The sequence below is a fragment of the Pelecanus crispus genome, chromosome 2 (genome assembly GCF_030463565.1).
Source record: "Pelecanus crispus isolate bPelCri1 chromosome 2, bPelCri1.pri, whole genome shotgun sequence".
In the NCBI taxonomy this organism is placed as follows: domain Eukaryota; kingdom Metazoa; phylum Chordata; class Aves; order Pelecaniformes; family Pelecanidae; genus Pelecanus; species Pelecanus crispus.
The window spans coordinates 151,185,735-151,203,642 of NC_134644.1; the positions used below are offsets into that span (position 1 = coordinate 151,185,735).

The 17,908-nt window shown below is 36.6% G+C and overlaps 1 protein-coding gene across 5 annotated transcripts in view; it reads left to right on the forward strand.

The window, feature by feature from the left end:
• Nucleotides 1-17,908, forward strand: part of VPS13B (vacuolar protein sorting 13 homolog B) — a 482,687-nt gene that overhangs the window by 412,490 nt on the left and 52,289 nt on the right. For all 5 annotated transcript variants that reach the window (XM_075705900.1, XM_075705902.1, XM_075705904.1 and 2 more), the window contains 3 exons: nucleotides 7,620-7,816; nucleotides 15,528-15,709; nucleotides 17,498-17,847. In XM_075705900.1, coding sequence (XP_075562015.1) covers nucleotides 7,620-7,816; nucleotides 15,528-15,709; nucleotides 17,498-17,847 — 729 coding nt within the window. The remainder of the gene's footprint in view (nucleotides 1-7,619; nucleotides 7,817-15,527; nucleotides 15,710-17,497; nucleotides 17,848-17,908) is intronic.

Genomic DNA, 17,908 nt, shown 5'->3' on the forward strand with positions numbered 1-17,908 from the left:
TGTTAAATGGAGTTGAAAGAGCCGAGGTATATGTTATTACTCAGAAAGCAAAATAGTAGTTATTTTTGTTATTCAGCCAAACACCTCAGTATGGATAGGGGAAAAAATTAAATTAAGTAGATATGGCATATTCACTTTTTAAAGTGAGTATTTGTAATTTAAATGTTCTAGCTTTAGGACAAAATTTGTTAAACCAAATTCAAAGAGAAGTAAAAGAAATTCTGTGAAGAAATTATATGGGATAATTTTGAAAACCTTCTCCAGTTGTGGTATCTGATTATTCCTGAGTGTTGAAAATTGAGAGTGCACCATAGTGCAGAACTTCTGCTGCCCAAAATATATGGGTACGTAACACATCAAAATGGTGTTAAAGTACAGAAAACCATAATAAAAATACAAAGGAGGTTGAGCTGGGGAGACAGCAAACGCTTTGTACAGCTAGAATGTTTTTAATCCCAGTACTACTGCTAATCCTAATACTATTAGGATATATTAGTATATTAGATATATTAGTAAATAGTAGGCTTAACCTCACTGTAAACCACCACATCTTTTTTTCTTATTTGGATCTTCATGAAAAGGGAAAATTGGTGGTCTGTAGCTGTGCCAGGGGAGGCTGTTTTCCACACTGATATGATACAATCTTAGCCCTGAGGAAGGCTAAAAAAATGTTATCCAACAGGCAGTTTGGTTTGTAGCACGATTTCACAATGTCAATCACGTAAGATAAACAGGAATGTGGATGTTGAAGTATCCTACAGTTGTCCAAGATGTTGTTCCACTGGTCAGATTGGACTGTGTGTGTCATGTGAACAGGCATATTACGGAGGTTTTATTCTATGTAATATCAGTTTTGTTTTGAGCATATTTTCTACGTAATATATTTTTCTGCAGGGTTTTTTTGCTATTTTTGTATAAATAATACTTCAAAATCAAATTTAAAAGTAATGTTCTTGGTAGTTATTGCCAAGAATTTTTCCCTAATAAAATCTGGATAAAGCTTTTTATTTCCTACTACTGCAACTTCTGTTCACCTAATGGGAGAATTGTATTTTTAAGGCAGTTGGCCCTAAAACAGTAAAATATCCTAATAACAGAATGGCTTTATTACAGAGCAATCAGTTTATTCATGCTCAGGAAGCTGGAGTTAAAATCTCAGCATGGGTTGGCGTCTGACACAAAGTGCTAGTTTGTATTGTATTCTGCCTCTCTTTCACTTAGGTGGCCCTGCTCAGAGAAGATAAAACACACACACGCTTCCTGTCTTCTGTGTGCATTTTCTTGTACAGTAGTTGTTTCTGGAACAAGAATAACTTCAATTCCAAGAGGAAGCACCCACCATCTGAGGGACTGAGATTCAAGAAATTAACATTTATTCTGTAGAAGCTTATTTTCTAGCAAAAACATGAATCAAAAGGAAGCATCGCTGAAAGCAACATTAAGCACATTCTTCTGTAACCCAGCTGTTAATATCTTTCTTTTTTTCTCAGCTGGACAAGATGTATTTTGCAGCCTAAGATATCTGCATGTGTATAGTTAAAGATTTATTTTTTATATTGAGTTTAAAAATTATATGCCCCAGTATTTAAGTAATAATACAATAATTTATATACCCTTCATTCAGCAACCTCAAAGCAGTAGGCAGATGGCTATAGAATTTTCCTAGAGACAAAAAAGATGCCTGCGAAAAAGATGGGATTAGCTAAGAAATTGAGATATTTTCATTATTTCTCTCCTAAATGGCAATGATGTCTGTGTCTGAGACTTGTTAGCGTTATGACAATGTGCATGGTGAATAATAGGTATAGTCCTTTATGGTAACATGACGGCTTGTGGAAGTGCACTGGTGTTGGCCCTCTGCTCAGCTGGAGAGCTCAGCTATGGAAGCATGCCTAGTGGTAAGTGGTGTGCACCCAAGGTTTTTCAAGTCCAAACTAGCAAAGTAGTGTAAAGCTGCAGGATAACTTCAGGTCACAGGAAAATCTAGAAGCATGTTGTGATCATGAAAGCCTTTAAAAAGCACATGTGGATCAACGGTCATTTCTCTCCCATTGTGTCTTATTATTACACGTAACTTTAAGTGGGAATAAGGAGTATCCATGTGGTCAATAGGATGTACAACATATGGATGAAAGTATTAATATGTAACATAGCGTTAACAGATTCTGTAGCATTTCTTGACCCCTAGTTTCCAAATAGGAATTAAATGATTCTGGTACAGATAATGTGTGACACAATATATGGTGAATAAGAAAAAACATGATCTATCACATTGTAGTGCATTAGTGAGAATACTTCACGTTGGTTATTAATACTGTCTTGCTGATAGGTTAACAAGTGTGCAGGAAATTACTTAAAGGATGCAGGTTTTTAAGGGAGTTTTTGAGTTCCTTTTTGTTTGGGGTTTTTTGTTTTGGGGGAAATAATGTATGATAGAGGTTTCATCTCTGCTGAAATTGAGACAGGCTCAGTTTGTAGAGAGCTGATGTTCACAAAGGTGATTCTTGTAATGTCTATGTTAGTGTAATATAGATGAAGATTTTTTTCTTAAAATAGAGCGAAACAAGAGATTCACAGAGAACAGGAATCCACACTAATTCAAAAGATTTCTGCTCCGAGGCAACTATTTCAGCTGAGTTGTTTTTTTGTGTCCTGTACTCGCAGGGGATAGGACTACCTCACTCAGAGGCAACTGCTTTCCTTCCTATCAGAATTTGTTAATACACCATTTTCATAGAATCATAGAATGCTTTGGGTTGGAAGGGCCCTTTAGAGGTCACCTAGCCCAACCCCCCTGCAGTGAGCAGGGACAGCTTTAACCAGATCAGGGTGCTCAGAGCCCCGTCCAACCTGACCTTGAATGTTGCCAGGGATGGGGCCTCTACCACCTCTCTGGGCAACCTGTTCCAGTGCTTCACCACCCGCATTGTAAAAAATTTCTTTCTAATGTCTAGTCTAAATCTATTCTTCTTTAGTTTAAATCCGTTGTTCCTTGTCCTGTCATCCATTATTCCTTGTCCTGTCGAATTTCATTCTTCATCAGAATAGTGCCATGCAATTTTCAGATCTCACATTTCTATAGTCCACAGTAGTAAAGAGAAAGAGGTGGAACCTTCAAATTCTCTGCTTTGTTTTAAATGTATCTATCTTATTAACAGTTTTTCTTACAAGTACTTAGAGATTAAGCTGTTTTAATGTAGCTTTTCACTACTGCTTCTGATCTCTGTTGTTAATGCTTCTGAAAAAAAAAGCATTTGACTGCTTTTTTGCTCTCTGTTGCCATAATCATCCTTCTAAATAAGTGTTTGTGCCATAGTACGTGGTTTTCTTGCAAAACAGAACTTGGAGATTCTTGGTTAAATCTGAGCCCACAGTTAAATAATAGTTTTATGCACACGTAAGTGCCAGGGGCTGTACAGTAATGGTTCTGTTTGCATTTTACAGATGAATAAAATCATTGCAATTAAAACTTTCTTTAAGAGCTAGGAAAGAAGACAAAAAGCTATGGAGAAGTGTCTGTTGAAGAAGCATGCTTGTTGTTTAGCAAAGAAGTTCATGGTTAGATATGCTTCATTAGTGTTTAGTTTTATAGAGGCAGCAGTAGTGGTCACATTTTCTAAGAGGTAACAATTACCTGAATTATAGCTTAGGTTTTATTCAAATATTTTAATGTAAAAGTACCATATTTAATTCTACATATGGGGAATTTTTTGTTGCAGCTAATTCACTTATTCCCACTGCATATGACTCAGTTCTGGCATTATAGCCCATTTCCAGGCTTTCACAACTATTATTTTTGGCAGCTAATATTGCCCTGAGCTACCATCTTGCCTTAAACTTATCCAGATCAGGCATTAGTAATAAACCCCCTAGAACAAATAAAGCTAGATATGTAGGAATCAAAGATTCTAAGTCAACTAAGTCTTTTGCAAGCTTCAAACTAGAAAGCTTACAGTTTGGACAGTCCCAAAGCATGAGCTGTATTTTGTATATGCAATCACATAAAGTGTGACTTTGACTTTTTACTTCTAATGTGCAGATGATGTCTTGAAACATACTGTCTCTTGCGCTGGTAGATTTCTTGGCATATTACAACACAGTTAGGAAAAACTTTGTGAGCAAAAATAAAGAGGAATAATTTTTTCAACATGCTTACCAGCCTGCTTTAATTGTTAGGTGATATGTTCTTTCTGGCTACTCATACCCCTGAGTCCAGTGGTCATTCCTGTGCCTTTCCAAATTCTTCATCATTCACTTAAGAGGTTACCATGAAGTTCCTAAAGGGCAAGCACGCTATGTTAGGTTATGCCAGAGCCTGAAGAGGAGTTATGACTTCTTTATGGCATAATAATTGTTTTGATCATTTTACTTTGCCATCTTTTCCTCCAGATAAGTTTCAATACTTCCACCACCTACTGAGTGGGTGGAAATATTGAAGTACCTACTTTTTTTTTGTTTAAACAGCATATTTGAAATCTGTTTGGGGTTTTTTTCCAAGTTTTGATCTGCCTTTATTTTCAATCTTTATTTTCAATCTCTATTACTTTCCTCTAGCCTTACTGATAGTTTTACGGTTTTTGGTATTGTAGTGCCACTTATGAAATTCCTTTATTGTGCCCTTTAACTTGTTCTTCCAGCTCATTAATCTTAAAGGGAATAGAATTCATCACCTTGCTTAGCCTCTTTTAAAATGCCCACCACTTGCCGTTCTGATCCAATTTTGTGAGATTCTCATTAGGGAGACTTGCATATTAAAAAACAAAGTTTTGTTGTGAGATGTAATCTAAAAGAAATAAATATCCTAAATAATAGGATAGATTTACAAGACTTTTTTTGCACATGTGTTTCTCAACAGCATTGACAATAAAAGTTAACTTAGGTTTTGATAGGCAATAGGAAGCACAAGACCAAACCAAGTATTCAAATGTATTAAATCAGACTCCTAAAAAATCTCAAGGTATTTTAAGGACTGAGATTTAAAAATATGCAGAAATAAATACCACTGTATGTAGAAGTACCTGTGCAACCATGAAAGGCTGCAACCTTTTGTCAGAAATGATACAGATCCTTTTCTAATGATTCCAAGACCTTATGCGTTAGGAAATATGCCAAGTATTGCAATACTTTAAATAAAATCAAATGTTTTATCACCAGTGGAAACTATGGAGGTTTAGAAAAGAAGTATTGTGAGTGTGAATGACTCCACAATGTAGTATGAAAGATAGCGAATGATGGAAGTTGCTGTTTATGTGTTCATAGTTAACATAGGGGAATTCCTTGGGTATATCCATAATTGAAGGGTAGGAGCATTACTGCGGTCTTGCAATTTTGAGTGTTTGTCCACAGGCATTAAAGGTTAAAATAATTCAACACTGAGAGGTTTTGAACAAATCTCAAACTCTATAGTGAGACTAAGAGCAAAAAGAATAAATGTAGTGTGACTTTGAAGTATAGCTACAAACACAATAATGTAATATTTCATATTGCTGTTGTGCACAGCACCATTGTAGAGTTAGAAAGATGTTTTCTGGATCATCAAGCCCAGCCTTCTCCCCTCAGGGCAATGCTGGTTACTGTCTCCATCTTATTAACACATGAAGTTTTTAAAAGCAGCTGTCATGAGCACCAAGGTTGTTGTCGAACCTCCCTCTCTTTTGCTGTTCAGGTTTCTAGCCATACACTTTATTCAGAGAGCAACTCAGTTTTGACCCATAGTTTCTGTAGACCTTTTCCTCTATTAACTGTTTCTCTCCTGAGGTGTCTGGGTGGAGCAATCATGTTCCTTTTGCTTTCCTTCATTTCGTCCTTGACTCTGCAGAGATCGTGGTGTGAGTTAATACAGGTTTAACATGAATAATTGGAAATGTGTGCCATATTCCAGATGAAGCCCTATTGGTATCTTATACAAGTCAATTAATGTTTTGTCCCTTGCTTTTGAAATACCTCACCTGATGTGTCTCAGGATGGTGTTTGCTTTTTCCAGGCATCATCATAGTGCCTCATAATTTTCCAGCTGACGTTAACATATCTTCACCATTTCTGATCAAATATGCAGCTTACAAACGTGTTGCTATCTTTATGTATACGATGTGTGCTTTTTGGTGTTAAATCAATCCCTTTTCCTCAGACTTCAGTCTTCGAAATTAAATCGGCACTCCTGATTGACATTGCTATGCTACTCTGTTATATGCGTTACTGGCATCAGAGTTTTGCTGGCAGTTATCAGAATTTTTTTTCTTTTTTTTTTTTCCTTCCATCCTGACATAAAAAAATTTTAGTGACTGTGGTTGGTTTTTTCAATCTTCAGGTCTCATTGTGACTTGACAGATGTAGTAAAAATCCACTTTTCAGGCCCTGTGGTTCCACATGTGAATTCTTCCAGAATTCTTTTGTGATTATTTATGTTCCCTTGCCCTTCCCAGCTTGAACCACTGAGCTCCCTGAATTTTCCTTCTTAACCTTCATTCCTGTTAATTAATCAGCCTGCTGTCACCTCCATGTGCATTATAGTCCTTACTGAGTAACAAGGAAGAATACTCTTAGAACTTTTTCTGGCTGTGCCTAGATTTACTTGCATCTGTACCACATTCTCACTTTTTTCCTGGTTATTTATATATGCATGTCTACACACAGACACACAGGGATAAAAAAGGTAATAGCACATACATACGCACTTTTTTACTATTTGCTTTATGTCAGCTTGACTTTTAGTATTTCTTGAGCATGTACAAGTGCCATAACTGTGGATTTCTGTATCTTAATTCTAAAATCTTCATATCTTACTGAGTTTGCATTTTTTTAAAATTCTCATTCACTTTCATGCTATTACAAAAAAAAAAAAAAAAAAAAAAAAAGGAGGCCTAAGACCCACTCCTTTAAAATCTATGCTTTTATTAAAATTTGTTTTTTATTTTCTTTAGAAGTGTCTCTAATAACATTCTCTCTAGTTTAGTGATGCATCCAGGAATAATCCAAGTGTGTTATTTACAGACTTAAAATTAGGGATGTGATTAAACCGAAGCCACTATGTACTTGCTGGGTTTGGGTTTGCAAAATCACAGAGTTGTCTATATAGCATATTCCATGAAATAAAAGATCATGTGATTACAAGTACTTCATGATTTGTCCCAGGGTTTTTATTCATGTATTGCCCACCGCAAGGCATTGAGTTGCCTATCATCATTTTTACTCTGCATCTTTGATCATTTTAATATCACAATAAATGGGTAATTAATACATTGGTATTTTCTTATGTAATAAAACTAAAAGAGCTAGTTCAAGCAAAAAAATTTTTAATGATGATTAGGATGTCCTTGATACCATGGTGTGATGACATCTGATGGATTTTTTGGCTGCATAATACGAATAATGGTTAGTTTATTTGTCTTTGTTATTCTTGGGTACTGTGGAACAAGTAGCTATTTCTGTACCTAGTAAGGGAAAGTTTGAAGTGTTATACTGCAAAGAAGTTCTACAAACATTTTAATTTAAGTCAAAACAGCACAGAATCTGAGTAATGGTTACATTTCTGATTTTCTATATGACAGCTTACGTACAGTAAATCCCATTATATTTGGATTGAAGCATAAAGTAATTATGCCTTCTCCCTTTTATCACAGATTCCTTGCAGCTTGGAATACTGGGATGAGCTTCAGAAATCATTTGTTGCATTCCGGGAATTCAGTCTATCAGAAAGCAAAGTCTGTGAACTACAGCTGCCCAGTATCAACCTTGTGAATGATCAGAAAGAGCTCATAGCCTCTGATCTTTGGAGGATTGTCCTGAACAGCAGTCAGAATGTGGCTGATGACCAAAGGTAATTTTAAAGGAGGAGGGAAGAACAGAAATCTAATGCTACACTCTTGAGAGATCTTTTTCAAGAGACTTAGGAAATAAGATACTGTTTTCATATGCTGTAAGAGTAGCTGGTCTTAAATGAGCTTCAGACTGTAGTTCACCTTCACTCAAGGGCATAGAATACACACAAAAAGAGCTCTCTTTTAGATTTACAGGCAGCCTGGCAGCATCATATTCATCAATTTTCTGAATACAAGGATTACTGAAAAGTGAAGACAAACAGTCCATATCCTGAAACCTCTTAGCTGCACAAGACAGTAAAATTAGCTAATTAACAAAAGAAGGCCAAGGCACAATCCATCGTATAATGTAGTAGTAAACATTCTTCTTCCATGGACCCCCCCCCTCATACATCACCTTTATTCTGTCCTCAGTGCAAGTCAATGACTAAAATAAGTCAAGTGTCTGTATTAAATATATTAAACAAAACTTTAGTACTACAAGAGCATTGTGTTATTCACACAGATTGCTTACTATGCTAACAGTAAAAAAAATTAATTGGTGTTTTCAAACACTGGGGATCCATTTTTTATTATGTTTACAGCTGGAAACAATGTACAATGACAGATACTCACTCTGTTTGCATTCGTTCAGTTTTAGTTAATATGTAGAGTAAGAAGAAATGAGTACAAGTTCTCTCCACAAACAGCAGCAGAATTACTTTCAAAGACTTTCTTCACGTTTTACGGTTAGAAGAGAAAACCCAGAATGACCCTGTTTGATTATTGGTATTTGCTGATTATTGCTGCCTGTGTATGAACGCATGCTTGAATGAGTGTGCAGCATCCACATATATGTTACGTGAAGCTACAGAATTCAGAGAAATTGGGAAATATTAACATGGCTAACAGAATCAATGAAGAAAATTAAACATCTGGTTTCCATTAATAGTATCAGGTTGGAAATGATTTCTTGATGTTAATTGTGAAAGAATGCATTTTCATCATTGAGAAGTTAAGTGTTTTAGACAAGGTTAATTCCTCTGAATGTGGGACCTTGGCAAAATTGCCTTCCTGGTCAGCTTAACACCACAGAAATGTGAACTCGGTGGGAACTGAAAATGAAGTAGTGAAATTTAGTAGATTTTTTTTCATCAAGGCATTTGGCATTGTAATCATGTTTATTGTTTTCTGCTCAAATAGGGTTCATCACTATCGGCAATGTTTCACTCAGGGAGCTCTGATAAGCTAATGAGTTGTAATCATTCAGAAAATGCTAGGGTTAAAATGAAATACAAATAAGTTAAAAAAAAAAATAAAACCAGTTTGGACCATGATTAACATCAGAAACATTTCACAGCACAACATGAATTCACCTGCCTAGAAGGTCTAAACTCATGAGTTTTCAGCTGGGAGGCTGCAGGCCTGCCCCACAATAGTGACCATCCTCAGTGGTACCAGTGTGTCGAGTTATAAAGGGGTAGAAATATCCTAATGGCCTTGAGGTACCAGAAGACAATTGCTCTGTCCACAGCAACGATACTAGAGGCATTATGTCCTCCATATAAAGCTAAAGCAGAAACTACAACTGAAAGAACAGGTATTAAACTGAAGCATTAGCAGTTCACTGAACAGGGATAGCAGGAGAGGAAAAAAGGCAGCAAAAAAACATGCACCACACTACTGAAGCATTTGAAGGTCAATAAATAGAAGAGAAAGAGGGAAGTCAAGGGAAGGTGTTACGAACTGCCAGCTCCTTAGGCACATGCATGGAGACTGCCAGGTCACTAGTCCGGATACTTTTGGTGGCCTGAGGAATTTATAATAGTTTTAAGAGGTGTCGTTTACACCTACATAAACTAACAGTAGACTGAAAAGTTAAGGATTCTTGTAGGTCAGGGTGAACTCCATCCAGAAGCCAGAAACCTGAGGGATGCATGAAGAAAACCTCTGATTTCAGTCAGAGGAGAGGAAAGATTGTATTCCCTGCCTCAGCCACAGTTTCAGACAGAAATTCAAACTGATCTCTCTTTCTACTAGCTTCAAACAAGGCTGTACTGCAAGCTTTCTTCAGGATGACTGCAGGAAGGACTGGCGTGGAAGAAGCAGTCCTGACCAGCCTGGAGTGATCCTTCTCAGAGAAACTTAATGGGTCAGAAAACGAGCAGCTGTTCCTCAGAGATGAGGCTTTGCCCTGTGGTGTTTGAGGCACGCTCTCTCTTTCTTGGAGACAAAGCAAATCATGCCAGTCACACGTCACTGACCTGGAGGTTTTGAGACAGTTCACAAGCACTGAAATACATATAGTTACAGCTACAGAACAAGCTTAAGGTAACGGTTGAGCCCCAAAGGATCACATTCTGTTCAAGGGAAGCCTTGTTTAGGAGGTGGTGACAGATACTGTGGACCTGCAGAGAAGGCCAACCTTTCTAGACCCTTAGTAGCATAGGAAGTCCATGTTGGCATTACCTTTGCTGACACTGTGGCTCTGTCTTCATCAGACAAACATATTGCTACCAGTATGGGTATTTTCTTGTGACCAAGCACTCTAAAATGTATTCTGCATTCTACTTGACAAAAAAATCCCAAACTTTTTTGGTTTTAGAGAGAGACTGCCCCATGTCATGGTAAATTTCAGCGTTAGGCTTGTTCCTAAAGCAAGCGTTTATAACGTGAGATCTTAGACTTGTGAGAAGAGACGCAAGGAGCTGTGCTTAAAGCCAGTGCTGAGTGTTAGACCAGGGAACTTCAGGGCTGAGGGCATCTGCAAACGAGAGCAAGAAGTGAAGACTGTATAAAAGTTGAATCTCGGTTTTCCTGGAGACTCATGGTGATTTGACCTTAATTACATGCTGTAACTGTGTGATTGATTAGCAAATTTAATTCACTATTAATTGTAAAGTATAAAAATGCTTAGTCTTGTTGAAGTTTATTTTCTTAGTTTGATCTTGTATTTTGGGTCAGACTCTTAACAGCTGCCATACGCATGCAGCTGCTGCTCAACGATAATATTTTTTCCTTCAAATTCTGCAGGGTTTTTTTTTTGCGGTAACCTCTGCGATATGCTAATTATTAATACCAGAGAGTTGATCCCTTGTGTTTTAAGTACTTTATTACTGATTCCTAGCATCAGTTATAAAGTATAAAACTTATGTGGCTTGTATGACAGGAAAACAATATTTGTTAGAAGATGTAGATCCAGCTGATATGTTGAGCAGTAGCTGGCAGGCTGAAGTATATCAACCAATAATGAATATGGGAATACACAAAGAAGTCATGATCCAAATCCTGTGGTATGCAAGCTCTTTCGGAGATTGATCAGGAAATAATTAGAAGTATAAAAATCAAGGAGCTATCTGGTTAAGGACATAGTATATATGTGTATTGTTTATTTTTAAGAGTTTTGTAGATCATTCATTATTCAGTGAATGAATAAGGTTTGAATGAACATTTATGAATGTTTATTCCATGAATGAACAAATCTGAAGTCCTAAGTGAAATAATTTAGCAATCCCTTGGGGACTTAGTATAGTGTCTGTGGAAGGAGTCATATATGGCATAAATGACTTTTATAGAAGACCTTAAAATAGGGGATTAAAAGAAGATTATCATAGAATAAATTATTTTTATAGGTTGCATAATCATGTTGCAGGACTAGTAAATTATAATCAAAATTACTTTTATTTAAAGCTCTGTTTGGGTGGTGCGACACTAAAGTCCCTCCCTGGTTTGGTTGGGAGGGGTTTATCATTCTCTGTTTAAATGGGTTACGTTACAAGATGTTTTATATATTTGTACATCTCCTGTCTAATGTAAACAGTATTTTTATAATTACTGACATACTAATGTGAAGTAGTAGTTGAAAATACCTTAAGATACAAAGCATGAAACAAGTACAAAAACTTTTAAATAAGCTTTAAATTGCTACTTTTTAAAAATTAACGTGAGGAATCATGATCATGTTTCTTGCTAATTGTTTTAGCTTTTATTCAAAGATGATGTACTGGATTTTGACCTCTAACAATTTGGGTTCAGACCAGCATTTGAGGCATAAATTAAATGAGTTAAGTGGTCTCTTTCTTCTTCCCAGTGGATATTTTCCCATGTTGTGGTTTCATCACAAATGGGGGTTTTGGTTTAAATATTCCACTCTTAAAATAACAAGAATAATGCAGGTCACTGTTAAGTCATTGTTCCCAACTGCCATATATTTAACTTGAACTGCTTTGCATGATGTGAGACTGTCATACTTTGATATATAATGACTTCGAATGTAGGTATTTTCCATTTTAAAAATTCTGATATTTCACAGGATAAAAAAAAAAAAAGATTTTTTTTGTATTGAAGTCAGGTCAGTTTTACTTAGAATTTCCTCTGGTTTTGCTACACCCATCCCTCAGCATGTTGTGCCAAACACAAAGCAGTAGAAGCTAGTTACTCCTTTTCTCCCCAGCTGAAAAGTTGCAGATGGTCCACACTGCATTTTGTAGCTCCAAAGCAGCCAAGAGACTATGGGATTTTTTTTATATTGTATTCATTTGATGCACAAATTTTGATTTCGCAATCAGGTATACCTCTATGATATTAATGCTCCTACTGTTGTTCACCAAGACTTAATAGAAAGTTCCCTGGGCTTTCAGCTAACACTGCTTTATTTTTTGTTTCTGCACAGCATGTGATGAAGGACTGTGTCTTTGATTTCTGTGCTTTATGCAAGCTAAAAGGAGGAAAGTAGCAGTGCTAAAGGTCTGGCGGAAGTCTACCTAGGCAGTTTAAATGGGATTTAATTTAAAATCAGAAGGTCATGGTAGTGATTGTAAGGACTACAGCCCCCCTTTGAAAACTGTTCACTCAATATAACGATCTCGTATTACAGTTCTTTTTTAAGGCAATACTATAGTAATTTGGATGCTGCTTTTAGTATATTTTGTGCTGTAACTGGTTTATACTGTTACTGTATTTTTATTTTCATAACAGCATGGGAACTATAATTCTGGATACGGTTTCTGGTTGACTAAAAATCAAATGGACCCTTTCACAGATAAAACAATAAAACTTGAACAAAGTCTTTTCAGACAGGAAAACAGTGATGAAAGAATCCTCGTTGCATTTCTTTTCAGTTGATTTCTAGAAGGTGATCTTCTCTCTGTAGCGTGACTTTCCCTTCTAAGATATGGTTTAGCCCATGTTGTCCTGCTCCTCTCAGTCCTCCACTGCCAGCGCCTGTCCATCCCTATCACGAGAGAGGACACAAGGCCAGTTCTGTCCCAGGGAGTAACATTGTCCCACCCTCATTTGCTGTTTCTCTCTGGTTAGTTTTTTAAGCATGTGGTTGGACTCTGAAATTTGTTAGGGAATCGTTTCAGTGGTGGACCTTTGTGGTTTCTCAGGTGACTCTCCATGAGGAAACAAAAACCAGTTTGGAATCATATTGTTCCCAACATTTTGAGTTCCAGAATATTACCTCTGCTTGGTCTGCTGCTTCTGGGGCAGAAAAATCAGAGCAAAGTAAGGCTAAATGCTTTAAGTTATTTCCCTCGTGTGAAGCTCCTGCCACATTTCCTCCTGCATCAAGCATGTCATGTTACTGTGTAATCATTGCAGTTATGAATGAGAAATTACAAGGGTCCCATCACACTAAAATGCTCAATAAATAAAAAGCACGTATATAAAATTTGACTAAATAAGAATTTGGATGGTTTTGTTTGTTTTTTATTTTATGAAAATATCCATCTCAAAAAAAACATATCCAAGGAAATAAAAATGCTGAGTCACTGATAGGTAAATAAGGGAATAGGTTTCCAAGGAAAAGAAATTTATAATTTCAGAATAAACTTCAAATTTCAGAAATAAATGTCCTTCCTTCTTACTGCAGTTGGTGTTACTGCAGTTTGTGCAAATTAAGTCTTAATTCAGAATATCAAAGTGTAATTATTTTTTTTTAAAGTTCCTCATAGTTTGGTTAACATTTGTTTGCACCCCTCTACCCTTTTTCTGTTTTCATTCCATATGTCCCTGAACTTCTGTTTGTAATCAAAACACAATGAGCAAAAATTCTTAAAATGTTGACAGTTACTTTGAGAGAACTAACCAGTTTCACAGGTTCAAAATTATTTAATGGTCTAAATCAGCATATGAATTTTGGTGGCTTTTGGATTTGCTTCCATCCTTTGTTCCAACAATCTAAGGAATATCCATGGCAGAGAAAGAAAAACATCCCATTTCTGTGACTCTAGTCCACTCCCATAGGAGTTTTATCATGTGAACACAAAGATTAATTTTATTTCAAAAGAGGCCACTTCTCAAAAGGCCTACAACACCATTTTTGAAATGTAAACAGGCAATTTGAAGAGGTAAAGCAGCACAGGAAAGCAGCTAAAAATCTGATTAAGTGATCTGTCTTTCATCCTTCACTGATCCAATCCATTCTTGATATCCTGTCTTGATTCTTTAATAATTAGCTAATTTTAGTTGGGTTTTACTGCTACACAAGTAGTAGATTTCTGTCCACAAATCTAAAGTTGGATTTAAGCTCCTTAAATAAATACCACACTAGCTAGTTACCGTAACGCAAAATAATAGTGATAAATTTACCTGTCCATGGAATTCTATGCATTTGCAGCTGAACATTTTGAGTACCTACTATATTTGTGCATAATTTTGCAGTAACACACATGGAGTGATGAAGAATTTGGTCCTAAAAGCATAAGACGTGTTGCTTTGAAAGCCAATGTTCAAGTTTAAACTTGTGTTTGAATTTAAAATATCTTTAAAATGTCAGTGGAAATCTATTCATGGTGCTTTATAAAAGCTAATTACTTTCTGACAAAAATAGTAAGTTGGCCTTAGTTAATCCTTTGGTAAATTTTATTTTAAAAATAAAAACCAGTATTAGGCTGAGGATGAGGACTTAGTTTTCTTGAATCAAGTCTATGCTTTTAAACTAAAACTATTTAGTGCCAAACTGCAAAGGGAGTGAGAATAAGGAACATTAAGGATAGATTTGGCTTAAATTAGAAAGTTTATTTGTACTTCAGCGGTGTCTTAGCAACCTATAGAATTGTGATGTAGTGTTAGTTTCTCTCAAGAGACTGAAAGATAATGCTTGGAAATTCACGGCGTCAGGAGCACGGCTAGGAAAAAAAAAAAAAATCAGTGGGGTGGCATTTTAAATGTATAGTTAATATGTTGTAATAGGTGCTAGTAAAAGGCTCCAGGCTGAGCTTATAACACTCAGAGATTCTTTTTAAATGATGACTGTAGAATGAGAAGGTCAGAGGAAAGAAAGCTTACAGGGACCGGGTTTATGCATAGAAGTAGTTTGATGGTTGTGAGTGGTTTGCTTAAAATAAAATGAAAAAAAACATTCTCTTGACCAGGTTAACTTTCAGCTCATTCTTATAGCTTTAATAATGGTAGTGTACGCTGTTCAGCTATTTCAACAATTAAAGATAGCTGGTATATTTTGGTTTTATTTTCTGTAAATATGCTTTACGTCTGTGGCTCATTTCAGTTTGTAAATTGAAAGTACAGTGTGTGAAAAGCGTTGGATTGCAATCTTGTCTGCTATGTTCTGCTTGGGAAAAAGTACATACACTCACACTAGCAGTTAAAAGAAAATGATGACATTGGCTGTGTCAGAAAACCAACATGGCACATGGTCAAGTCTTACTGTAAAGCGATAAAATCCTCCAAGTGCTGAACTACCACTTTGTTATCTACCTTCTGCAGCTCAGAAAGTGAATCTGGCTCACAAAGTGCATGCGATCAGCTTGTAACCCCCACGGCATTAGCAGCCTGTACCAGGGTTGACTCCTGTTTTACTCCTTGGTTTGTGCCATCACTAAGTGTGTTGATCCAATTTACTTATTTGGAAGTCCACCTCTGCCATCATCTTGATCAACTAGGCACAGGTATGTACTCCTTTATGTAGAATAATAAGAGCATATAGTTCATACGTGCTGCTTAATCGCTGTTTTGCTGTCTGTAGTCCCCATTTCCTCATTCAAACAGGCATTCTTGAAATAAATTATCACCAACAGCCACCGGTGGTACAGACTTCAGGGTAAAACTGATGACTTCCGTGCATTGAGAAAGTGCATACGGGAGGCGGTGGGGCTGGCTGCTCAGCCCCCTTCCTCCCTCCGGAATGGGTAACTGTAGAAGCCGTCCGGTTTTCGTAGTCTGATTAGTGACAGCAGGTGCCACTTCAGTTTTGAGCCATCTTAGTGAATGAATTTGATCTTTTAAATTTTCCAGCGTATTAACAGTACTATTAAAATATCTGAATTCTTACTCCTTAGTAAGAATTCCTTGGAAGAGCTCTGAGAACTGCAGATTTAGCTGTTATTTCAATTATGATCACTTTTGGAGCTACATCTGGTTTTGTTCAGTGCTCTCTGTCATTGCATTAATGGCAAATACATTCCAAGAGATCTTTAGATTATTGTCTGATTTTCAAATGCCAGGAATGCTTTCCATGGAAGATGAGCAACTCTCTTAGATAATTTTGACAGAGATGGCTTTCTTTGTGAGCAGTTTTTGTGTTTCAGCAAGTATTATAATGTATTCATTATCAAATCATACCAAGACTGACACTCAACATCTAGCAAATAATTTCTTGTCTATCAGCTACCTCTATCAGTACATAATCTTCCTCACTGTTAGACTCCAATTCCACATGCTCGATCTTTAAAATTACACGTACTGGAAAAAACAAAAATCAGATTAAAATCAAACCCAGCTGTTTCATTTTTCAACAGCAACTGAGTTTATGCTGATGCTGCTGTTGTTCTTGTTATAGCACCTAAAGGCCTTAAGTTTTGGGGCTCCGTTGTGCTATGTTATACGCAAAGGGAGCACAAAACTTACACTATCCATTATGCTTTTGTAGAATAATAGGGCTTGATCCTGGAAAGTGATGAGTGTTTTGGTTCCAAATCTGTAGAGCACTAGAGCATATGCTAATTTTAAGCATATGAGTAGTTCCAGCAACGTAAATAATAACATCAATGGAAATACTCGCACGCATAATGTTAGAGAAGCGGTGTACGTGCCTTGCAGTGTCTGCTGCCACAGCGTTCAGCACTTTGCAGGACTTGAGACTTCAGTGAACGCGCTAAAATCTTTTCTATTATGTATTTCTCATGCTTTAGGCTTGGGATATTGTTTTGTTTAATTTCTAGTATTGTGGGGTAATATGTTGCATCTCAGTGGGTTCGTGGTCTTGAACTCTCTGCAGCAAAGACAATTTTCATTGTGGAGCTGGGTAGCCTGCACAGTCACATGTCAGCAAATATTATATTGCTCATTTGTATTGTATTTGTAATGTGCTATGTGTGCAATATCATATACATCTACTATACCAAAAATTCTCACAGAAATATGGTCTCTGCTCCAAATAGGTGGCAATCTGAAGTATTGTGCAGTGTGTAGATAAAGGAGTTTGGCTGGCTGGTCTATTTACCATGAAAAGATCTTGGTTTGCAGATACTTTTTGTTTGCAGCTGCTGTTAATTACAGTTCTATTTTACATCTAATAAACAGTGTGAACAGGATTAATTTCAGATTTCAGAAATGTCAACTCTTATGAATTTTACTAGTTTTCATGGTACGTGCAAGCAGTTAAAACACAATTTACAAAAACACACAGAATGTGGCAATGGAGATGTTCTAGTGTTGTTTGCTCTTTCACTTTTCAGCACCACCAAAGTCTCTTCAGCCGTTTTTATCTGATAAGAACATGCCATCTGAACTAGAATACATGATAATTTCCTTTGATGAGCCTCATGTATATCTTCGTCAGTGGAGCGATGAGTCGATGTTCCAGGAGATCCAGTTTTCAACTCAAGCCAACTGTAAACTTTTGGAGTGCCGAAACGTGACTATGCAGAGTGTTGTGAAACCTTTCAAAATCTGGGGGCAGATTGCTATTTCCAGCAGCACAGTAGGAAGGCTACTGGACTGCACGATAATGGTGGACCCTATTTTCATCAACTTTGGCCAATATGCACTTCATTCTCTAAATACAGCAATTCAAGCTTGGCAGCAGGTATGCAAATACAGTAGTGAGAAAAAATGTAGCTATTGTGATTAATTTAATAGCAAATTAG